This window comes from Echiichthys vipera, assembly GCF_963691815.1.
Source record: "Echiichthys vipera genome assembly, chromosome: 22".
Lineage (NCBI taxonomy): Eukaryota > Metazoa > Chordata > Actinopteri > Perciformes > Trachinidae > Echiichthys > Echiichthys vipera.
In genome coordinates, this window is record NC_139847.1 from 7837663 (window position 1) to 7861926 (window position 24264).

The 24264-nt window shown below is 38.8% G+C and overlaps 3 protein-coding genes across 3 annotated transcripts; 2 read left to right on the forward strand and 1 right to left on the reverse strand.

Annotated features, from left to right (window-relative positions):
- Window positions 1-1439: 1439 nt before the first annotated feature.
- Window positions 1440-8940, reverse strand: tm4sf5 (transmembrane 4 L six family member 5; the record flags this gene model as incomplete). The annotated part of the gene is made up of 5 exons (XM_083936908.1): window positions 1440-1574; window positions 3605-3797; window positions 5744-5886; window positions 6827-6907; window positions 8767-8940. 5 exons carry the CDS (start codon window positions 8938-8940, stop codon window positions 1440-1442), a joined length of 726 nt encoding a protein of 241 aa, XP_083793034.1.
- Window positions 8941-11933: 2993 nt separating this feature from the next.
- Window positions 11934-14380, forward strand: LOC310964056 (cytidine deaminase). The gene is made up of 4 exons (XM_083937045.1): window positions 11934-12051; window positions 13296-13407; window positions 13487-13544; window positions 14178-14380. The coding sequence occupies exons 1-4, from the start codon at window positions 11979-11981 to the stop codon at window positions 14289-14291; spliced, it is 357 nt and encodes a 118-aa protein (XP_083793171.1). The 5' UTR covers window positions 11934-11978; the 3' UTR covers window positions 14292-14380.
- A 725-nt stretch (window positions 14381-15105) lies between these two features.
- Window positions 15106-19818, forward strand: fis1 (fission, mitochondrial 1). Its single transcript, XM_083937173.1, has 5 exons — window positions 15106-15168; window positions 16410-16542; window positions 17659-17735; window positions 17835-17940; window positions 18965-19818. The coding sequence occupies exons 1-5, from the start codon at window positions 15124-15126 to the stop codon at window positions 19066-19068; spliced, it is 465 nt and encodes a 154-aa protein (XP_083793299.1). The 5' UTR covers window positions 15106-15123; the 3' UTR covers window positions 19069-19818.
- Window positions 19819-24264: the final 4446 nt, after the last annotated feature.

The following is a 24264-nucleotide window of genomic DNA, read 5'->3' on the forward strand; positions in this document are numbered from 1 at the left end:
CAGTGACACTATGTCATGTTGGTAATGTCTGGTCCAAGTGTAAAATATCATGTTTCAGGGTTATATGATAATATAGTGCCAGTTACACTGTCAGCATCTTCAAGCAATTGTTAGCAGAAATTACAGCCAGTGTGACTCAAATTAAGACCTGGCAGAGAACTCCATCTTCATACTCCTCTGGCTTTCTGTGTGACCCTATTATAAAGTGTCATTTTCATTTGGCAGCGTGGTGAGCAATAACATCGAGTGTAAAGAAATTTCAGACGTGTTGACTGAGTTGTAAATAAGCTTACGGACCTGCTGAATGTGCCTGACTGTCTGCTTTGCGGCTCCACTTAGGTCAGTCATCGTGCGGTTGACATAATTATTGGGTGGTTGACACTGCTGAGTTATCACTTACGTGTGCATGAGTTGATATTTGTGCCGCCATCATGACTGTTGCTTTTAAATGAGACTGCGGTTGTGGGTGTATCTGAGGGGATTTCAACCACGTTGCAGACAAGAAGTGTAAAAGAGTAGCAGCGTTATATAGAAATGTCAAATTAAAAGCTGTTATCATCTTGCACAGATTGAGTTGGACTAATTGTCCGGCTCTGTTCAAAGTCTGTTTTCACCAGTCTGGCCCGTACTGGCCCGTTCTGCTTCATGTCACCCTGTTTTTTTCCGTTCTGCCTCCTCTTTGTTTTGTCGGTCAAGCCTGGAAAAACAGCGAGGAGGGGCTCAGTTTTTGGGAAAGGGTACATTTCTAAATAATGGCCTCACTGCAGGGTTTAAACGAGTGCACAAGGCGGATACAACAGAAGAAGTATGTGCTTGAAAAACTGTCTTTTTGACCCGTTGTCATTCCCTCTCGAAGGACCCCTCTCCCACACTGCATGCGAGCACTTACATCAGTGTTTGTCCACCGCGCCATTAAACAGCACCTTCTTTGCTCCTCTGGATTCTTTCAGAGTGGCTACAATTTGCATGAGAAGTGGCTGAGAACTGGGCCCCTTCCCATGTTCCTTCCTTTGTCCCACTATTCTTTTATTCCAAATTCTTCTCACTTAATGCTCCTTCCTCGCTTTGTGCCGTGCATTATATAAGAAAGCTGCAAAAACGCCTGCCAAGACGGTCACGGTGTTGGGCGCAGGCCTTATTTCCAAGGCTACATCATTTCCCCCTCCCTGTACCCGAAGGTTTGTGAACACAGGAAGCTGAAAATCTGCAAGGAGTGTTATTTATGGTTAAGAAGCCAAAGCACACAGAAGAGCTGAAAGGCATAATTACTGTTCGCCTGGATGCATCTCTTTTACCTGTGCTGCCACGGAGGCACGTCTTTAGCCTTGAGCTTTGGTTTGTTTGGCGTCTATATTTACCAGTTCTGCAACAGGCTTTCAACTTAAAAGTTAGGTAACAATTACTGTGAAGTGGCTCCATGGCAGCAAAAGATTATGAGCTTAACCTGCACCTATGCTGCTAACAGGCCAGACTGTGGACTGTGTATGCAGCCGCAGCGCTCCGCAGCGTCCACAGGGGGCGTTCTTACCTTTGACCTTGTCTCGACACACGATAATCCTGTTAGATCTGTCTGGCTGCATGAGCACAGCATGAGGTGAGTAATTGACAGAGATCCTGACAGTGATTCTGCAGAAATGCTTCAACTAGGACGATCAGAGTTAAACATTCGCTGCACATGTTCCTGTAAAGAGCAGTGTGTTTTTCAGGGGGAAGCACTGCAACAGAAAACAGCAGCAAAGGGATCAGTTTAATGATGATAGTAACAAACAAACATGTTCTAATGTATTTTTTATTCATCAGCTCTTTTTGTCTTGTCACATTCACCTGATATACAGCAAAACCCATAAAACAGACAAATAATTATTTACAATTACATTTAAACATACATACATATTCTGTGGAGACTGGAAATATTATTTCAGGGATTGTTTTAATGCAGAACTCATTAAAAGATACGTCGGGAGGTAAACACAAACCCTCAGCTCAAATAACATTCACACAATAATGGAGTAAGGCTTTGATATAATTCAAAATAATCTCAAGAAGAAAGAAGAGAGGTTTCATGGAGGGGTATCCTGAAATATTCCTCCAGCCGGGCGATCGTCTTCACTTTCACAGTCCACTTTCATCCTGCAACGGGACAGACGTCACATCTTTAATCTTTATTTCATGTTATTTTTTATTTTTTTTTAGTATTCTATATGCATTTATATGTGTTTGTATGTTTATGTGAGTATATGTGTATGGGTAATTTTTCGTTTTGTATTAATTAATTAATGCATATTTATATAATTTTATTAAATATATTTGTATATATATTTTTCATTTTATCCTATTATTACTATTATTATATCTATATTTATTGTTGAAATCTCATTTTTATTTCTTTTTCTGGCCTTCGTTTACCTGCTTATGCCTCTCTACGTTCATGTTTTGAACATTTCTTTCTTCACTATCAGATGTACACAGTGCTGGTAATTGTCATTTGATTTGTCACAGCTTTAAAACGAAACAATAAAAAAAGTATGATGGAAAAAAAAGTCACGTTTATTTCATGTCTGGGACAGGAAGCGATCTCAGATGGCTGACAGAGCTGTTAATAAATGTGAGCATCATGTTAATGTGTAGACGTGTTGATACAGTACACATGACGGATGTGTCCGGCGAAATAATGTTTTGGATACTTTGTGAATCCTGCACGTTAACAACTGCTGCGTCCTTCAAATGAAGTCCTGTCCAACGTTAGTGTCCATATGCAAGTCAGCAGAAACATTTTTAGCAGAACTCACTATTATATGTTCAACCATGTACTAAATCTGAGCTTAATGTTCAACCTGTGTAGGTATCTCTGTTAAAAAATATGCAAAATTATAAATAATCTTTGGACTTTTTCAGTTTTCCTGCCAAGCTGCCAGCTTACTTATTGCACCTTTTATGGAGTTAGATCCGTTCCCCGTACTGAATCATGTTTATTTTTAGTAAACCTTTCAGCTATTGAAAAGTGATGGCACCTGGGGTTTTAACGTCAAATCTCAAAGTCTTTACAGTCACTGATTGGCACTGAAATAAAATCTTTGCTGCTTTAAACATGCTTATTCTCTCTCTTGCCTAGAGTTATATGAGACGATTGATACCACTGTCATGTCTGTACGATAAATTTAAAGTGTAATCCCGGCGCAAAATCATCCCATGGTCTGTTTCCGCACTTACATACATCAAATAAGCCATCAAGACAGTTTTTTCGTGTATGAACTATTAACGGAGAAATCGGGGAGAGTCAATAACAGCAGGACATGGCTAACAGTGATTAGCTCGGGGCAGTATGGTGAAGCCATTAAAGCGTCTTTTTTAACCACTACTACTGCTGAAAATAACACCAAACCTCTGCAGCAGCATGAGAAGAGTCCCTACACATAAAACAAAGCACCAATGGGCCACTTCCTTTTGGATTGACTTTGGTAATACACTTGAATGAACTTTACTACGAGAGGAGCTGGTACAGGGGCCAGTTGGTAAATCTTTAAAACACTCTTTTAATAACTGACTCTGGGAACGTAAGGTGTACTTTTTTTTAGGTTTGCAGTAACAGGATTTGTTCACCGACCTCTTTTCTTTCGCGACAGTCCCCGCAGATGCATCCCAAGCAGCCGTTGACCACCTGGATGCCGCAGAGCACCAGCTGCAACACCCCCATGGCCAGCAGTATAGAGAACAGAACGACGTGCCACATCACTGCATTGGCAGGGTTAATACAGATTGTCCACAGAGTCTGGTTTACAAGGTAGCTGTTATTACCACTGTTTGAGAGAAGAGCAGTAGAGACACACACACACACACACACACACACACACACAGACACGCAGCATTAATGAAAATATGAGTGTGAAGCAGGCCAAGCTTGGGGTTGTGGGAAGAAAAAGTGTGATGACTGAGTTGAGGAAAAATGTGTCAGTGAGAAGGTCAATGGAACAAGTGAGGAGTGGAGAAAGAAAGCACACGGAAAATAGAAAGGAAAGGAAGTACTCGATGGAAATAAGTTACAAAAAGTGGCTAAACAGTGGAAAATTTAAGAAATGGTTCAACATTTTGTGAAATTGGCTTCCTCACTTTTTTGCTGAGAGTTAAATGAGAAGTTTGATATACAACACACCTGTCTGTACAGTAAAGGTGTAGCTACCGCCAGAAGCCGGTTAGCTTAGCTTAGCATAAAGACAGGAAACAGCTAACCTGGCTCTGTCTAAATCTGTGTACCTGCACATTTAAAACTCACTTATTTACATGCTATTTCTCATTGTTTTAGTCCAAAACCAAAGTGTAAAGAGAACACATTATGGATATTTGTTACTTTGTAGTGAACTTGGCTACCTGTTTCCCCCCGGTTTCGGTCTTTATGTTTAGCTAATGCTCTACAATTAGCTGGATATTTGAAATATTAATTGTTTTGTGTAATTATAGCTATTTCAGGGGAAAGAAGTCCAATATTATGCAAACCTCTAACATTGATATGAGTTTTAATGTATTGGAGCTTAGGGTTGCTAACTATTTTATTTTATCTGTTGATCTAAAATCTAAAAATTGCTTGTTAGGTGCGAACAACAGTCCAAAATGCAAAGATATTCATTTTACAATGATATAATACTGAAGAAAGCAGCAAATCCTCACACTTGAGAAACTAAGACAAGTCATGACATCCTCGCTTCATAAGTGACGATTAATTTTCTGTCGATTGATAAATCTATGAACTGACTAATCATTTTAAACCAGTTGGAAATGTTAAAATGCTTCGGGTGCATGCTACGTCGTGTAAAAGACAGGAAAACAGAAAAAGGGGAACTTGAGGTTCGCTGGAGGAAGGTCAATCTGAGGTTTAGTGTTAATATCCCCAACATGCCTATAGTATTCAAACTTGGTTCCCTCCCTGTAACCACTGACACCCTTTAAATTCTCTGTCATGGACAGCAATGGCCTACTTATTAACAACAAGCTCATATATATTAACGACTGTCCCGATCACCTGATGAGCCTCTATCAGGTGATCCAGTTTTACATGCTTCAGCTTGTAAAATGCTTCAGTGGGGCCAATCGTGCTATTATCCTGTTATTTTGGGGCTGGCGAGGAGCCATGTGACCTTTCCTCAGTTTAAAAAGCCAAGAATCTGTCGCTTAATATGACCTATGACCAAGATACAAAATAACTGACCTGCGTGCATTCATAAGGTTTTACATTATTGTTGCTCCTTTGCGTTGAAAGGAGCCAGTTGAGGTGGTTCGGGCATCTAGTAAGGATGAACCCTGGGCGCCTCCCTAGGGAGGTGTTCCAGGCACGTCCAGCTGGGAGGAGGCCTCGGGGAAGACCCAGGACCAGGTGGAGAGATTATATCTCCACACTGGCCTGGGAACGCGTCGGGATCCCCCAGTTAGAGCTGGTTAATGTGGCCCAGGAAAGGGAAGTTTGGGGTCCCCTGCTAAAGCTGCTGCCCCCGCGACCCGACTCCGGATAAGCGGTTGAAGATGAGATGAGATTATTGTTTGACTTGAAAGGAGAGTGGTTGCTTATTAATAATTGGCTCATCACTAGTGAAGCTGCAAGACCCCACAGAGCAGAAAGTCCTGGTCCAGTCTGCCACCTACTGGATTTTAATAATACTGAAACTCGACTGCTGCACTAACAAAGTAAATGTAACTGGTGGAAATGACAAGAAAAAGTACATTTTAACTGAGCTTTGACGGGAGAATCACTCACGTGCCGAGGTCTTCAAAGGGGTACTCCCATTTGTCGTTGGCCAGCTGACACTTGGGTCCAATAGCCAGACCCGCAGAGGCCACGCTGGTGCAGTAGATCGCTCCGACCAGCCCGAAAGCAGACGAGAACACAGAGTTCAGCATCTGGAAGAGAGATTTATGAATGACTGGCCCCCTGAAATGGGTCTCCTACTGTTTTCTATAATTTACTGTCTTGCCTCTATGTTGCTCTTTAAGGCGGAAGATGTGACCTGAGCTTCTTGGCTTCATTTTCTATTGTGCTTTTATCTTCTTTTATTTGATTATTTATAGCCCTTAAGTCAACTGTGATTGCTTTAAATGTGCAATATAAATTAACTTGACCTTGACTCGCACTCACAGTGTACTTCCTGTTAATTAAAGAAGAAGTGAGAACTCTTCATATCCCATACTTCTGTAAAACATATTCACCGAAACAAAACTTTAAACAGTCATCACAGTAGAGCTAATATAATAAAATATACAGGGTTCGTACAGGGGCTTGGCATCCTTGAAAATGCTTGAATTTAATGTGTTTTCAAGGTTTGAAAAGCGCTTAAATTTTGGATAAAGTGCTTGAAAATGCTTGAATTTAATGTGTTTTCAAGGTTTGAAAAGTGCTTGAACTTTGGATGAAGTGCTTGAAAATGCTTGAAGTTGTATGTGTATTGCATTTCTTTCAAAACAAATAGATAGAAAAGGAATTTCATTTAATTTCTTATCCTTCTGGTATTAAAAACCCAATTTTTGTTACTTTTAATGGGATAAAAAAGGTGAAATAATCTTTTTCAATATGTATTCATAGAAATATGTAATCTGTTAGAGCCCTAAAGTGCTGGAAAAGCTTGAAAACAGACCTTAAAAGTGCTTGAAAGTGCTTGAATTTGACCTGAACAGGTGTACGAGCTCTAAATATAATAACATGATGGGGGATAACTAATAAAATAATTCCAGTTTGTCCTTTGGTATTTGATACGACGTCACGCTCGTCTTTTACTGCCCGTCATCATCGGTGCGTTCCCCACACTGGCACGTTAATGTAAATCTCTCAGATGACTTCACTCACCCGGCAACGGTTTCCGCAGCAACCATTTCCGCAGCAACCCTTGCCCCCGGCCCTGATAGCTGAGCAGCTCGGGCACAGCATCTGAAAAGGAGACAAAAATATTTATCAAGCGAGATGTTTAGGTTTCGTAGAGTGATATCTTACTTTATTTTAAATGTGTGTGTGTGTGTGTGTGTGTGTGTGTGTGTGTGTGTGTGTGTGTGTGTGTGTGTGTGTGTGTGTGTGTGTGTGTGTGTGTGTGTGTGTGTGTGTGTGTGTGTGTGTGTGTGTGTGTGTGTGTGTGTGTGTGTGTGTGTGTGTGTGTGTGTGCGTGTCTGTGTGTGTGTGTGTGTGTGTGTGTGTGTGTGTGTGTGTGTGTGTTTTTGTGTGTCTATAAATACACACGTGCCTCCGTACACATTTGCATTTGTGTGTGTGTGTGTGTGTGTGTGTCTGTCTGCATGTGTCTTCTCTTATCTCTTAGGTTTCGTAGAGTGATATCTTACTTTATTTTAAATGTGTGTGTGTGTGTGTGTGTGTGTGTGTGTGTGTGTGTGTGTGTGTGTGTGTGTGTGTGTGTGTGTGTGTGTGTGTGTGTGTGTGTGTGTGTGTGTGTGTGTGTGTGTGTGTGTGTGTGTGTGTGTGTGTGTGTGTGTGTGTGTGTGTGCGTGTGTGTGTGTGTGTATCTGCATGTGTCTTCTCTTATCTCTTAAAGCAAATATTTGTGAATCCTGAGTTTTGCTCTCTCGTCAGCAGGCAAAGACATCCACATAGGAAAGAAATGCAACTTCCTGGTCCTCGTTCCAAACTGTAGTATCACATTTATAAAGACTCAAAGTCTCTCTGATCCATTTATGAGATTATTAATGATTTATTACGGTCAACCTTTAAAACTCAGGTTATTAACGCACTTAATCAGATCTGCTGTGTGTGTCTCTTTGGTGAGGAAGTGCAGCAGATCAGTGCTTTAGTCTCTTAATGGTAAAGGTTCTCATTTAAAAGTTCTTTATAACAAGTTCATACACACAAGTAAAAGTAAAAATATTTAGGTATTAACAGCTAAACGTACCTAAGTAAGTATTTGTACATGAATTCCTCATAATGGACCCCTTGTCGGACATTGTCCCTCACATATTCTGTTTTAATGTTGTACATTTCATAATGAATTGTAAAATCTTACTTTTAATTTTACTCTCATTTGTAGAGAAGTGGAAGTCTAAAGTTTAGTTTATACCGATCACATAGAAACACAACATCACATACGTAACATAAACAGTTAAAACTTGAATTCACACAGTGTCATTTTAATTCGTTTATGATCAACACTGACTGAAAAGGTGTAGGTTGAAGAATTGACTTACATACATACTCTTTTTTACAATATATCATATTTATATATAGTTCGGAGGTCCCTCAGGATCTTCTCAGTGTTATTAATTAAACTCAAATGGAAAAACAATCTTAAAATTGTACTTTATCCGTTTGTTTCAAGGGCTCCTAAAGCAAAATCTTGCCTTTGCTGGGTTTAACTTTCACTTTTTTTTGCATGAGTGTATGTAATGATACTTATTGAAAAAATGATATTAAAGAAATGGAAACGTATACGATCTGAACGAGGATTTAAAGTAAAGTTTTTTAAGGTTGGACATTGATTGACAGCTCAGTACAGTTTAAGAGTTATTTACTGTGAAGAATATGGTTACAAATATACTTCACATAGAGTCAAAAGTAAGGCAGTAGTGAAACATAACATCTGAATAAAAGTATTACAAATTAAACATATATATTTATATAAAACATTCTGTTATACTGTTAAAAAAAAAGCTCCATCCCCAAAGTAATAACACAATAAAACTTGAGATTGTACAAGTTTACACAGAGCAGAGTTAATGACTGAAAAACCCCAATAAAACATTAAACCAGACTTTGTAAATAAACACAGATCATAATCCTTTACTCACAAAGAGGCCTCCTCCGATGAGCCCCCCCATGAGCCAGACCTGGAAGGAGATCTGGTCGTTTTCCAGACTCTTGCCGTCGGGGAAGAACAGCAGCAGGTTGGCGATCATGCAGATGAACGCTGAAGGCAGCAGGATCAGGCCCACCAGACGGGCACACTTCCCCGTACAACACATGTTTCTTCTTTATTGTTGTTTCTTTATAATTTTATTCTCTGCTACGAGTATTTGTCCCTCTCAAAGTCAGAGGGAAGTCGAAAAAAGGAGGCAAAAGAGAAGCTCGCCGCCGTCCCACTGTGAAAGTCCAACACAGTGACGGTTAGAGCAGGAAGGTGAGAGGGAACAAAGGCCAAGTTGTGGTGTGGCTGCCTGCAATCTGATTTCAGACCTGTGTATCTTCTCACATGAAAATGAAATCCTCGCTAGTGTAAAAAAAAAAAGCAGGACTATCATTAAACTTCAAACCAACGGCACATACAGGAGAGTGGGGGTTGGTGTGTTTAGGGGCTCGATCGTGCGATTGGACGGCCTTTGAAACCTGCTCATGGTGATATCAGTTTGTTTGTTTTATTTATGGCCTTGAGCAAATATAAAACAGGGCTTGGTCTACAGCACGGCCTGATTAAACAGTCCTTGTCAACCAAAGATACAATACCACGATAATAATAATAACACCACGTTAATGAAGAAAACAAAACAAAGCTTGATCCTCACATTATATTCCTTTTTTCTCCCGCAGACATCTGTTTATTCAATTTCCTGTCTCTTCAGGTGTAGTGTTTCCTCTTCTTCCATTACATATCATTTACAGTTTTTTTCTGTCGCTTTGGTACATTTCTCGAATCGTCCTTGACATTCGCAGAACAGTAAGTGCATTTCTCAAAGCAATTCGTACAATTATCAAAACACCACGGATTACCTGCAAAAGCCAGTCTCTCGCTCAAAGTCCTTAGTTCATCTTTCAAAGGTCAATATCTGTGTCGATGAACATGTCAGTGCCATCAGAACGACAAGTCCTTGTGTCGTACGGATAAGACGTGAAATTGCTAAGTCATGCTGTCTGTATAACAGTGTACTCTGGAGGAGTGTTTGGATGTAAATATGGCTAAAGTTCTGATGACAGTTACTGTAAATTGTAAGTTATACCCTAGTGTGTGAGGGTGATTGATGCAAGAGACTGGATAAGATTCACATTTACGCGTTTACTGTTTGTACTGCGTTGACAGACCATGTCCTTGTGATATAGAAAGGAAAAGACAGCACTGCAGCACAGGGAAAATAAATAATAAAACAACAGTAAAAATGTGAACATAGGACAATCTCCTTATGGAAAACTGTACACGCAGGGCTGTAAAAACTACAGAGCAGTCTTCCTGTACCTCCTGACGTTCCTGTCTGTTGGACCGCAGATTCTCATCCACACATTTCCCTTCGTTAGAGAAAGTCGAGATCCACCTGTGTTAGGGAGGAATTTGTTTAAGTGCTAGAAAAGAAGAGAAAGTACCAGAGTCCTGTATGTCTTATGCTGAAGGAGTTTATTTATGCTTGATCAAGGAGAACAGAAGAGTCCTCAACACTAGTCAAATAAATTCAATTCAATTCAATTTTATTTATAGTGCCAAATCATAACAAAAGTTATCTCAGGACCATTTACAGAGTAGGTAAAGACCACACTCTATGACTTATTTATGATTTACATAGACCCAACAATTCCCCCGTAGAGTACGGTGGCGGCGAACGTCGGACAGACCCAGGACATCTGTCTTGACCTTGTGCGTGAAGCCACCTCATTAAGGCTCAGACCGCAAAGATCAGATTCTTCTACTAGAAGGTGGTCCGAGACAGCAAGAGGAGATGTGCTAACATCCAACTGGCTATAATGCAAAGACATGACATTAAGGATTCACACCAGCCAGGAAACGCAAAGTGTTACCCAGTGACGGTGAGCGGTATCGTCTCACCCTGCAGCTGTGTCTGGAGCCTGTCAGAGAATGAGATAAAAGACGCCAGGAGAGTCTGGGGCAGATTAACTGAGCCACAGACGCAATCTAACAGAAAGTCCTGTAATTATCCTATTATCCACTATAATACAGACGGATGGATCAGTAACTTATTAAAACTGTCTATAGGGGAAGGAAATTCGAATCTAACAACCTGGGAGCATTTCATCAATTCAGGGCAGGCAAAAGGAAAAAAAATTGCAAATGTACAGAAATATGTTCGACATATTATGAAAACGGGTTCAACCATTTTGCATCGAAAGACTTACGCGATGAACTAATGCCTGAATGTTGTGTGTGTGTGTGGGGGGGGGGGGGGTATTCAACAGAGACCCTTTTAATACACTTTAATTAACATGACAGAAGCAACTGATAATGTAGGAAACAGCAGGGATCATTTGCACGGATGTACCAAAGCATTTGCGACTTTTTTTGGGGACTAATAAAAGAATATCTTATCTTAAACTTGGCTCCTGCTGTTGTTGTTGTTGTTGTTGTTGTTGTTGTGGTTCTTTGTCATAATTGTTTTTCCTTTTTTCTCCACCAATAAATGAACTGGTTTGTCCTCACAAAGCACTTACTAACATCTATTTATGTTTGTGCTGTGTTTGTGTTTTATTTATTATGAGGGCCTATCATTTGTTTTTGTTTCATGAAATAAATTTTTTTTTTTACTTTTTAAAGTCCATTTATTTATGTTTGTTCTGTTTGTGTTATTTTTATTATAAGGGCCTATCATTTGTTTTTATTTCTTTAAAATAAAGTCTATTTAAAATCTGAATAAAGTCCATTTATTTGAGCCCTGAACACCGTTAATTCACCATCCCTCTGTTCTCGCGAGAACCTTTAACAGCAGTCTGGTCCCGTCCGGTGACAGTCCAGTCCCGAACCGGTGGATGACGCGCCTGATCCACGAGCCAATAACATGCAGGTAAACAATGCGCGTGGACCCCGCTCTCGCTCCTGTCGTCGCCCAAAGCTGCTGGAGCCTGGACATGTAACTTGAAATCACTGACACAACTCTCGTGACTCTTTAAAGGGGGGACACACTGTCCAAACGTCTTCTTCTGCAATGGCGGGCAAGTCCATTCCACACAGTTTCCGGTCACACTTGACGCATGCTTCTTCATCAGTGTTATAACCTTGTTTTCCTCTGTGTCACGCGCAGATATAGTGATTAAAGAGCTCGTGTCCCAGTGCCTGCAGGCCCGGGACATGGCGTACTGCCCCTACAGCCGCTTCCCCGTCGGCGCTGCGGTTCTAACAGCAGGGGGCGCTATAATCACAGGTACCAACCCACAGGTGCAGCGGTGGAGAGCTGCAATTATTGAAGGAGACTTTACTGAAGTCAGGGCTTTTAAAACATATTATTTTTTAAATATATCCGTGTTTTATTGTATGGTTTTCTCTATATTTGCGGCTGCTTCTACTGTTTAATGCTCGTCACTTCAGTTCCTCTATGTTTTAACTATTTATCCATTGTTTGTTCTTCTCTTTCATCTATTATTTTATTTTTTTAATGCTGTAAGCGCGGTTCTTCATGTGTGCCACCTATTGATTTGCGCATGTTTCATGTTTTTTAATGGTTGTCTTTCTCATTTTTATGCGTTTAAAGTAAAGCACTTTGAGATGCATTTTTTATATGAAAAGAGCTAAATAAAGTGTATTATTATTATTATTAGTATTAGTATTATTATAATTATACAGTACAATGTTGGGGCACTTAATAATAACGTTTATTATTATTATTATTATTATTATTAATAGAAGGAAATAGTTTCGTTTAGTTTTCCTGCAGTTTTTATTTCGAACATGTGAAAGGAATAACAACATAAATAGAATTCATGAAGTTTATTTTTTGCTCTGTGACATGGTTTGTGCTGTAATGTGTTAACTAAGTCCCTGAATTTCAAAATGTTCAAGCGACTAAATAGTGGGTTGGTTTGCTCACGGAAAGCTTTATTACTGATGATTTTTATCGGCTTTTTCGCAATAAAATAATAGAATTTGTATTTGTTCTGTATGTGTTTCCCCAAACCTTAATGCAATATGTCATATATGGGGCAATTAATGAATAATATAAAGTGATTAGTGAGTGTTGAGAGAGGAAAGCTTGGGCTTTATAGAGAATTGCATTGAATTTTTACGTTTCGTATTTGACTTCATTTATGTGGGATTTCCAATTTAATTTATCATCAACGATCCAAGAAATTTGGTTTCAGGTATGAATGTAATTTCTGCATCATTTATTGTTAAGTTTCTGCTTTAATTCCTGGGCTTTTTTCCACATATAATACACTTTGTTTTACCTATTTTAATATAATGCACTTTGTTTACACTTTGTTTTACCGAGAGTGATAATTTATTAAAATCAAACCATTCTTTCAATTTCTGGAGCTCCTTCTCTACCAGATCCAGAAGCTGCCCCAGACGATCCCCGCTAAAGAACACAGTCGTGTCATCAGCAAATAAAATACATTTCAGGGATTTAGAAACCAAACATATGTCATTAATATGTAAAATTGTTTTCAGGCTGTAATGTGGAGAACGCCTCCTACGGTCTGACCGTGTGCGCTGAGCGGACGGCCATCCAGAGGGCCGTGGTGGAAGGACACAGACAGTTCACTGCCATCGCTGTAACATGGTGAGACTCATGGTGACGCCTGAAGAGTTTCATACCACGCACGTTCTGATGCATTTATCCTCTGATCTCCTCTCTGCAGTGACATTAAAGACCGCTTTGTCGGGCCATGTGGAGCATGTCGGCAGGTTCTTATGGAGGTGAGACTTCTCTTTGATAAGCGGCGCAGACAATCACAGCAAGTCTTCTTAAAGCTCTTTGTAAAGAGCAGTCAGCAGGAGCATTTTGAAAAATTTAGCACTTTAAAATTAAGCACTTTAAGATTTAGCACTTTAAATTTAGAATTTTAACACATATATTAATAATCTGGCACAGTAAAATGTTCCAGCATTGTGATGAAATTACGTTATTGTCATTTCAGGAACAATTTACTAATTTTTTTTGCCGGTTTTCTGTGTGTTATTTGAAGGAGGCTACACATTTTTAAAATCACGATAAAGTAGCAAAAAGACTTTAAAACCACATTCACACTTTATGTTGGGAAATAAAATACACAGAAAATATAATTAAACCATTAACTGAATAAATACAAAGTGAGAAATATTAAAAATGTAGATACGTTTTAGGTGAAGCCTACATAAATGAGTTGGACTCATGACATCAATGTTAATAGAAATCTTGACCATGACGGCACCTTTACGTTGCATGTTGGTACTTTCTCCCTCACTACTGTGCCTCTCTCTCTCTCTCTCTCTCTCTCTCTCTCTCTCTCTCTCTCTCTCTCTCTCTCTCTCTCTCTCTCTCTCTCTCTCTCTCTCTCTCTCTCTCCCCAGTTTGGATCAGACTGGATAGTATACCTGACCAAGCCGGACGGATCTTACAAAGAAACAAGCCTTAGTGAACTGTTGCCTCTAGCCTTTTCCCCGGCCCACCTCGCAAAGAACTGATGACGCCTCCGCAGCATCATCTTTAGTACTTTTGTCGTCTTTTTTAGCTTCAAATGTCTCTTGAATTTTGTTATAGCAGCACTGCAAAGTAGGAAAACAATAAAACACATTTTTCCCTTTTAACATGTGCATGATTGTTATTGAATGAATGAATGAATCTTTATTGCCATTATACAGGATGCACAACAAATCTTTGCTCAACTTTTATTGTTGTAAGAAGAAAAAGAAAAACAAGTCATAAAATAAGTTACAGACAAAGAAATCAACAAAACAAGACAAAGTGTGCAACAGAAAAGGGTCACTGCAACGTAATAATTTTAATAATAAGAGTAATATTAATACTAATAAATATAGGAGTAAATATATAGTAGTAAATATAGTAAATAGTATTATTACTCATATTATTATACTATTATCATTGATATATATTTTTTATTTGATTTTTCCGATTATTATTATTATTATTATTATTTGAATACTATTATCATTAGTGTTGTGATATATTTTATTTTTTTATTTTTTTCCAGCAGAGACTTACAACACTGCAAATGAGGAAAACAACAAAAAATATTTCCCCTTTAACATCTGCGTGATTGTTGTTATTTTAATACTATTGCCATTGTTGTTATATATTTTATTTTTTTATTTAAAAAAAATTCCAGCAGAGACTTACAACTTATTATAATTATTATTTTGATACTATTATCATTATTTTTTATTTTTTATTTTATTGTTATTTGCATTTTTGGACTTTACTAGAGAGCTGACGAAGACGTCACAAACAGCTGCTGCGTCATTAAAGTGGGCGGGTCCTGGATCTGTTTCCGGAAACATGGAGGCTGTTGTGAGCGATGTTGTAGCTCCAGAAGATCTTAAGGTACGTTTTTCACATTATTAAACCTCTTCATTTCATAAAACATACTTACTGACACATTCACGACACACACGGATGTCCTCACAACGCGTGTTCACTCGGTAAATGACGAGGTTTGGGGTAAAAAAGTGAGGTTTCGGAAGATACTTTGACGCGTCACTGATAGCTAACGGTAGCTAATGCTAACGAAAGTCTGTTTATGATCAAAACTAGTTTCTTTATTTACATGACTCATGCTGAGTATTATATGTTTATATCTTTATATGTATTTATTATAACTTAAAGCCATGACAATTGGAAAAATCACACACACTTTCCTTCCTGTACATATTATTATTTTCAATTTGTTCGTTGTTTATTTATTTATTTGGATTATTTATTCTTCCTTTATTTCCCTTTTTCCATTCTATTTTATTTTTTATTTATTATTTAAAATTCTGAATGAATTTTTATTTTGGATACTAAAACAAATCAATAAGTTTATATATTTTCATTTCAATAAATATGTAAGAAATTGTAATATATATTTAATTATTAGGTATTTACAAGGAATAAATTGTATTTTGTAAGAGACTTGTTATGTTAACATGAAGAAATAAAAAATAAAGAAAATAAATGTATGACAGAGGAAGCTGTTAACTAACGATGAATTATGGAGAAGGGGGAATTAACAGGGTTCGTACCAGTGCTTGAAAATTTCTTGAATTCTAATGTTGTGTTTTCAGGGTTTGAAAAGTGCTTGAATTTTGGACTAACTGCTTCAAATGCTTGAAATTATATCTGTATTGAATTTCTTTCACAACAAAAAGCTATAGAAAAGAAAGTTAATATAATTTCTTATCCTTCTGGTATTAAAAACACAATTTTAGTTGTTTTAGCACTACACCATCTCTGTTTAATGTGATTTAAAAAAAGGGGAAATAATAATTTTCAATATGCATTCGTAGAAATATATGTTATTTATCACAGCCTTATGGTGCTGGAAAAGCTGGAAAATGGACCTTAAAAGAGCTTGAAATTGACCTTGGAAAAGATGTACGGCCCCTGAATAAACAAGTGTATACGTCTTTCCACTTCTTTTCAGACAAAATAAAAGACAAAAAAAGTTGTGTAATAATATTATTTCACTGTATAACCTTTTCCGTTTTATTTTTTTACATGTTTGTAATACATTTAAATCAAATAAGACATGCAATGATAAACAAATTAAACTCTGTTGCTTTATTTCTGCTTTGTTTTGACAGAAATTTGAAAATAAATACAACAGTGAACTGGCGAAGGGAGCCGTCTCCAAGGAAACAAAGTTTGAGTATGCGTGGTGCCTGATCAGGAGTAAATACACGGACGATATCAAGAAGGGAATTGCACTCTTGGAGGGTAAGCTACATGTTGCAGTTCAGACTTAAAGTGTTTGCAGGCTGGTATTGATATTTAATAACCTAAATTATAGGTAAGGATCCTTTAAATTTGGTTCTTAAAGAATTCTGATTAAGGATCGACTGATATGGATTATTTAGGGCCGATGCCGATTTTTTTTTTCATCAGCCTTAGCGGGTGACCAATAAGGACTGCTGATGATTTTCTCGGGCCGATATCTGGAGCCGATTCTACTTTTGCTCCCTCGATTTAAATCTTAAAGAATACACAACGATGACAACAAATGGTACTTGTCTCAATTTTTTTAAAAAGGAACATTTATTGAACTTAAAAGAGCTGTGTTCTCCATCGTTTTTTCCAGCATTATTTACAGACAGGCGTCCACAGGAAGCTTCGCGTTGCTGGAGACGCCGGTCTGTAAATAATGCTGGAAAAAACGATGGAGAACACAGCAGCTCGCATTGGCCGATACGATGCACCTAAAAAACACAAATATCGGCCGGCTGATGGTCTATCACTAATTCTGATATATACTTACTTTATTGTGTCCTCTTTTGTCTTGTGAAGCACTTTGTTACATCTGTTTTTAAGCACTATATCAATATATTATTATATTACAGTTTATATAAACTTTATGGTGGACAAACTGTTAAGGTGACTCCGTTTCTAAAACACTGTAGAAATACTTCTTGCATTTCTGTATTGTGATTTGTGTAGTGCTCAACTTTCATGTACAGTATTACTAATAAATATATCTGTGATAAACTGAAATTAGGTAGGTAATTAATAGTATAATCTAAATAACGTCTTTGAAATAATATATCAAGGGGCATGATAGCTTCACAGCTTGAGGATTTGCTTTAACATATTGTCATAAACCGTATAGTTTATGTAATAGAACTTCTGTTGTCACGGCAACTGGAACATTGTAACGCGGAGCAGTTAATGCTTTGATGCCTTGTTTACAAAGACGCTTTTCCTCTGCCGGTTTGTTTGTGATGTGTGCACTAAAGTGAATATTAACGGATCAAGCCGACCCTCGATCATTTTACACATTAGCTGGGATGTTTTCATAATTGAAAACCGTTTCAATAAATGTTTTTTGTTTATTTCTAGAGCTTGTTCAGAAAGCCTCGAAGGACGACTCCCGGGACTTCTTGTTCTACCTTGCAGTGGCCAACTACAGACTCAAAGTCAGTGCCCTTCCTTAAGCCATCACAATATTGACAGTGTTTAAATTTGTTGGGTTTTCTAACTGAAAGCTCATTCCTCTCCCCCTGTTCTTCCTCCAGGAATATGAGAGAGCCCTGAAGTACATCCGAACTCTTCTAAAGAACGAACCAGGGAACAAGCAGGCTCACGAGCTGGAGGTACTCATCGTCAAGGCTTTAAAGAAAGGTACGAACCAATCTCAGTAACATCATTATAACGTATTTGAACAGTTATTTGACGCTATAGTTTGAATGTGAACCTACGATCTATTTGCTAACTAGGAGAACTAAACTTTGATACTTTAAGGCTCAGACCAAATTCCCCCCATAGTATGGAACAATGTTGTCGTTTAAGACAAAATTTCAAAACCTAGAGAGTAAATTTATCAGCATCAGTGAACCAATCAGTGCGTTTACATGCACATCAGTAAACCCTGGTTAAGGGAATAATCAGATTAGTATCAGATTATTGAAGTTATCCGTTTACATGAGAATGAGGAAAATGATGGGAGTAACTCGACTTCCGGTACAGTAGGTGGCGATCCACCAACATGCTGGTCGGAATACGGCGTTATTTTCAGGTTCACCTTTGTCAAAATCACAAACGGGGGTAAAATTACCGACTTTTAGACAGAATTACGACAGAAACGGATCTTCTTGGTAGTGATGTTACCTGCCAGGGCAAAGTCCTCCCTCATATTAAAGGTAACGCTCTATTGTTGTTGTTTTTTTCATGTCGTTGTAATTCTATTTCCGGGTCAAAAGCCACTACCGCGGAGGGGGAGCGAGAGTTATAACAGACAGAACATGCGCAGACGCGTACCCGATATTACTCCGGGAAGGTTGTTTACATGCACGTTGAGAAACCGAGGTATACCCATAACCTGAATATAATCAGGTTTTTAAACTGCTTTAAAACACACTGAATGAGCACGCTGCATACTTGTACCAAGATCTAATAATGCTGGTGATTGGCTGTCGAACATTACATCATAGAGGCATACAAGAAAAAACATTAGGTCACACACAAGGACAGGGATCACGGTTGTGTGTTGTTGTTGTTAATGAAATCTAAATAGATGTGTACTGTCATGTTTTAATGTCCTGTAATTACTATACTATAAAATTGGTATTGGAAAAAAGTATCGTTGAAGAACCAGATCGAAGTCAAAAAACGACACCCTCTAATGCTAACACCTGTTGTCATCTAGACGGCTTGGTCGGCATGGCGATCGTCGGGGGAATCGGTCTCGGCGTGGCCGGTTTGGCGGGCCTCATCGGCTTGGCTGTGTCAAAGGGAGTTGCTAAGTCCTAACGTGGACATGAGACGACGTGGCTTCATTTTGCTGGACTGACTCACTGACTCTTCCCTGCATAAAAAAAATAAAAGATTGAAGAGAGAGCTTGAAGGATGTAACATTTGGTTTGAAGTTGAGTATTAACCGCAACACGTTAAAGGGTTTGAATAATGCCATTGATAACCATATTGTAACAGGGTTGGAATACACCATACATGTAACATTACTTAGCTGTCTATTCACACACCATGGCATGGCACTTTCTCATTATTTGTATACGTTAGGATTGTCGAGGTGCAGCTCAAGTTCATTATTTCTTATTTCGTTTGCACCTCAGCCTAAACTTCCTAAATTCATATTTAATTTTTTTTTTTTAAAGAATATCTTTATAAAAGCGCCCTTGGGCTTCTGTAACTGTCTTGTTTAATTATTTTTGACATAAAGAATTGTTATGGAAAGTGTTTTAATGGTGCAGAAGGAAGTGTAGCTGCCAAAAGCAACATGTGATTTCTCCCCTGGTGAGGTCGCAGCGACTCTGCGGACTGCTGGTTCGAAGACCGGGAAGTCCAGCTGCTGCTGAGGAGGCAATAAGATGTTTGCATTTGTTTTGGACATGTCGTGTCTTTTCATTTGTTCTGAATCCGCTTTAAATTACGGGAGACGACGCACGTATTGGAAATGAATACCTTTTGTCCTTTAAAATGCATTTACCTCTGCTACACTTAATCGCCTGAGTTTTCCATCTTGTTCAATAAAATGATTTTGAACTGAGAGAAGATTTGTGTGGAGCTGTTCAATGACAACTGCCTCAGTGTTGGAGCACAGTACGCACGGCTATGTATCTAATTCGAGGTCTGTTTCCTTAAGGAAAGCTGAGCACAGCAGAATAAATAAGTGCAGGAAAAAAAGACAACACATATAGTCACATACATGCTGAAAGACCACCAGCATCAGAAACAATCAGACAATTATGCATAGCATTTACAAATGATTCACATAACTAGGAAAAAGCATCAAATCCTCACAATTGAGAAGATGAACATGAAATGTCTGACATATTTGCATGATATGACAATGAAACAGTCAATCTTCAGCTCCAGTCACGTTGGGTAGTTTAATCTGTAACAAAGCATTGTATTTTACGAGCTGCGTATGTGTTTGATGTAAGCAGTAAAGTAACTAATAGCAGGGTTTGTATGGGTGCTTGAATTTTAGTGGCATCTGCATTTTTTTCTCAAAAAATGGCTATAGAATAAAAGTTTAAATATGTAAATGAATTATCTGGTATTATGACAGCTTATAGAATAATGCCATCTCTTTTAGCGTGATAACAAAAAAAGTGAAATTATCATTTTCAATATGGCTGTATTTGTAGAAATATGGAATATATTACAGCTGTAAGGTCCTGGAAAAGCTCGAAAATGCTTGAAAGGGCTTTAATTTGACCTTGGAAAAGCTGTAGGAACCCTGTAATAGTGCCTGTTAAATAGATTACGTGCATTAAACGATGTTCCCGCGCATCCTGGAACATCAATTTCACAGTCATGGAGAACACATGAAAAATAGGAGAAAAGGTAAAAAGGCCCCGGAGGATGATTTCCATATTCTCCTTTTCTTTAAGTAGAGAATGAACAACTATAGCAGCATCTAACAGAGCTCGCCAAAACGAACTACATTGGCATCTTAAAGGGCAAAGTTACGTTCACGATCGTAAGGATGTTAATGTTCAGGAGAGTATTTTGAATACGCTGTTGTGTTGTTGAGATGCTGTGAACACACACCCGAGTCGTGTCTCATGGTAGCACATGCAGCAGTTATTATTATTTTATTATTCTACGAGCAATTTGTCTTGACAGCAGCCTGTAATAAAGACCGCGCTGTGCTCAGAAAACGGTGTCATCTCCATAAAAACTGTTACAAAAGATCAGGAAACGGTAATTTTCCATTGATGTCAGCCAGCATCTGATCAATTTATCAAAGTCATTTTCAGAAGAAACTTTTGTTGATGGAGCAAAGTCCAATTCAACTCTTATCTGCCATTTATTGACTATTAAATGTACAACAGGATTGTGGTGGAAACTGTAGGAGAGAGCATTACGATCACTATCTAAGTGTGTGAGTCGTGAGCACTACGATTGGGCGTTACACGTTTGAACAAAAAAAAACGTGCCGGGACTTGTTCATCCTCTCATCTTGACCTCTGGATAGATCTGGCCCAGTTTTTACAACAGGAAGGCGTGTGGAGGCTATCGCTTGTGTGGGGTGTTATCAGCCTCGTGGGGTGTTATTCATTAACCCACCCGATGGGACCGAAACTCCCCAGGGACAGACAAGTGAAAACAATCATCTTCTTTGGTGTGAAAGAGGTGATCGAGTGGGTAAACGGAGGAGAGTAAAGGGTCAGTAGAGGTTCCCAAAAACTGTGTATCCAAACAGAGGAGCAGAAAATCAATTTAATCACTAACCAAAGCCGGGACTGTCGTCACGCTCATCCCATGTGCCGCTTTAACACACTTCAACATCGATGATTCATCAAAACCAGTGTAATTCAGATCGGCCTCAGTGAGTTTCAGTTACGGGGGCCAATGTTCATTGAGTATGCGCCGGTTTAAAGACTTGACTGAGAGATATTAATGTGTAATCACCATGAAGAAAGTGAATGCGTCTGGGAACATGCTGTAGTGGTTAAATTACACCCTGTATGTTTGTCATCACACAGTAATTTGAAGTTACTGGATAATCCAGCAGGACAGCAGTTTATTGCTTGTCACCTTATATTACTTTGGGCAGAGAGACAGTACATTCAGAATTTCAGTTAATGTGTAATATTGTTCCAGTCTTTGATTATTTTACCTCTGTCTTTTTATTGATCATATTCTTAGATGTATTTAAGACATAAACAACCTTGTAGGGATCACAGATAGTGGAAAATGTTGGGCCATTTTATAGGGATATTTTGCCAATTTTAATCCCGTTCTGTATCATGGCAGCGCGGACAGTGGGTATAGACCCGTGTGGAATTACCCACGGAGCGGACCATCAATCGCGGCAAAAATTGACGGACCAACGATACTCCATTCCACGAGAATTCCCGCCACATAGGAAGCCAAACCCCGTTCACACACCGCCCCCATTGCCATGATACAAAACTGGATTAAATAAGCAAAATATCTCTTTAAAGGTACAAAATAAGTTTTTGTTTGTTTTTGGACACACACTTCTTATCCATGCTGGCACCATGACTCTATGGGAGGCGGTGTTCGGCTGTTGGCAGTTGTTTGGTTAACCACTTTGGTCCAGAGTGAAATATCTGCAATTTTTTTGGGTTGGATTGGCACCAACCATTAGCACCAACTTCAAGCAACTTCCTGGTTGATCCAATACGAAAGTGCAAAAAACTGCAGTTCGCCGTGTGGCCACTAGAGGCAGGTTTCATAATAGAGCAATTTTCTCATTGACCCCCATGTTAAATAGGCCAAAACCTATTTAAGGCTAGTCTGTATGTTTAGGTCATATCTCCATGACAACACTGAGGGGGCTGAATTTTTTTTTCTACCAGGCTAGTTTTTATGTAAGTGGAGGTTAAAGTTTATGAATAATTAGAGGCGTGGCCTCCTGAGTGACAGCTAGCCGCTGGCCCGTCATATACGTCAGCCAGATGGACGTATCTCCCTCCCCCCAACTTCACATACATGCCCTTTTTTGGTAAGAGGAAATGAGGCAGAGTCAAAGTCTGACACGATGGCATAGGCGAGTATGAGTGGATCAAGTTAAGGAGAAAGGACTGTGACGGAGAGGCTACGTCCATTTTTTATACAGTCTATGATTGGCACAAAATCGTTGTTGTACAAGCGTTCCTCTAGCACCACCATAAAGTTGTCTTTTGTGTATTTTTGGTACGACACATTCATGTTCCCATTAGGATGTAATTGTAATAACCTTGGTAAACCCTCAATTCTCCGTCTAGAAACATCCTCAGCTGTACTTAACGTTAAGAGCTACCACACTAAACTAATATGGCGAACATGCTGTTAGGTTGAAAGTTCATCACTCATAAACCGTTGATGCTAGACTAGATGATCTGGAGGGACGGGCAAAAGCACGACCCACCTCTGATTGGTGGATTCTGTTGGTTAGGAGGCGTGAGACTGGTTAAAGTTAGTGTAAGATTATTAAGGTAAGCCAATCAGAGGAAGAGAAGGCGGGTCCTGCCGTCGCCCGTCCCTTCCAGACCATTCATTCTCGCCGTTGCCTGGCAACATAAACAACATTATTATTGGTATTTAAAATCAAACATTCTGATTGATGCAAAGAAGGATGTGACATCACCTTTTCTCCAAATGAGCCCCGCCCACTTCACACCAAATTGGTTGTTGAACCCTAGTGGTCATAGTAATAAGCCTATTTTTGCACATTTTCACATTTAAAGAACCAGTTATTTCCATAAATATCCACTATAAAGTCATAAATACATGATGATTTATATCGTGTGTGTGAGTGTCTCAAAACATTTAGATTGAAATGTCAAATTCTGGGTTTCATCTTACATTTTTCCCCTTAAAAAAACTGCTTAAAACACATCTTAAGCATTTCAGAAGATGTATTATAGTTATAAAATAATTAAATCTGCACCAAGAACTGCAAGTTTTTAATAAAGACCTATAAGAGGGTTTTAAGAGAACCGTTCCTATCTCTTAAAACTTGAAATTAAATGAATATTTTTTTACAGTAGTTGTTCATATTGCTTCTGTAAATAAACCATCACACTCAGACATCATTTTTAAATCGCATTTATCCAATCCGCGCAGTCTTCTGTGCAGCTGCTCGATGAGTTGTTCCTGGAAAGCACATGGAAAAATGATAGACTTCTTTCCAGGTATCACATAAAAAGAAATCACATAAACTTTGTGTTCACAGACCAAGCCGCTATGACTTTCACATTTAATAACACAAACTCATCAGGGGCCGACGCCGCAGACAAGCCAGCTGTAAAAAAAAAGGGCTTTGCAAACAGCTCGGCCATAAAATGAGAGCTTTATTGCGGGGCAGGATCCAGCTTTCAGAGGCGCTCAGGTGGAGGTGAGGCAGATGAAATAGGCCAATGAGATTAGATTTACCTGTGGTTGGAATTTCTGCCTTTGTCGTAACAAAAACTGAGACTCTGAAGTGAGACATCCAACTTGTACGACCGAAAAAACGAGAAATACCTTTCG

Excerpts from the sequence above, each read along its gene's own strand:
- LOC310964056 (XM_083937045.1), top strand. The coding sequence starts at position 11,979 with ATGGCGTACTGCCCCTACAGCCGCTTCCCCGTCGGCGCTGCGGTTCTA. Across the intron at positions 12,052-13,295 it reads AGGGGGCGCTATAATCACAG|GCTGTAATGTGGAGAACGCC; the intron begins GTACCAACCCAC and ends AATTGTTTTCAG. Across the intron at positions 13,545-14,177 it reads GTCGGCAGGTTCTTATGGAG|TTTGGATCAGACTGGATAGT; the intron begins GTGAGACTTCTC and ends CTCTCTCCCCAG.
- fis1 (XM_083937173.1), top strand. The coding sequence starts at position 15,124 with ATGGAGGCTGTTGTGAGCGATGTTGTAGCTCCAGAAGATCTTAAG. Across the intron at positions 17,736-17,834 it reads TGGCCAACTACAGACTCAAA|GAATATGAGAGAGCCCTGAA; the intron begins GTCAGTGCCCTT and ends TTCTTCCTCCAG. Across the intron at positions 17,941-18,964 it reads CGTCAAGGCTTTAAAGAAAG|ACGGCTTGGTCGGCATGGCG; the intron begins GTACGAACCAAT and ends GTTGTCATCTAG.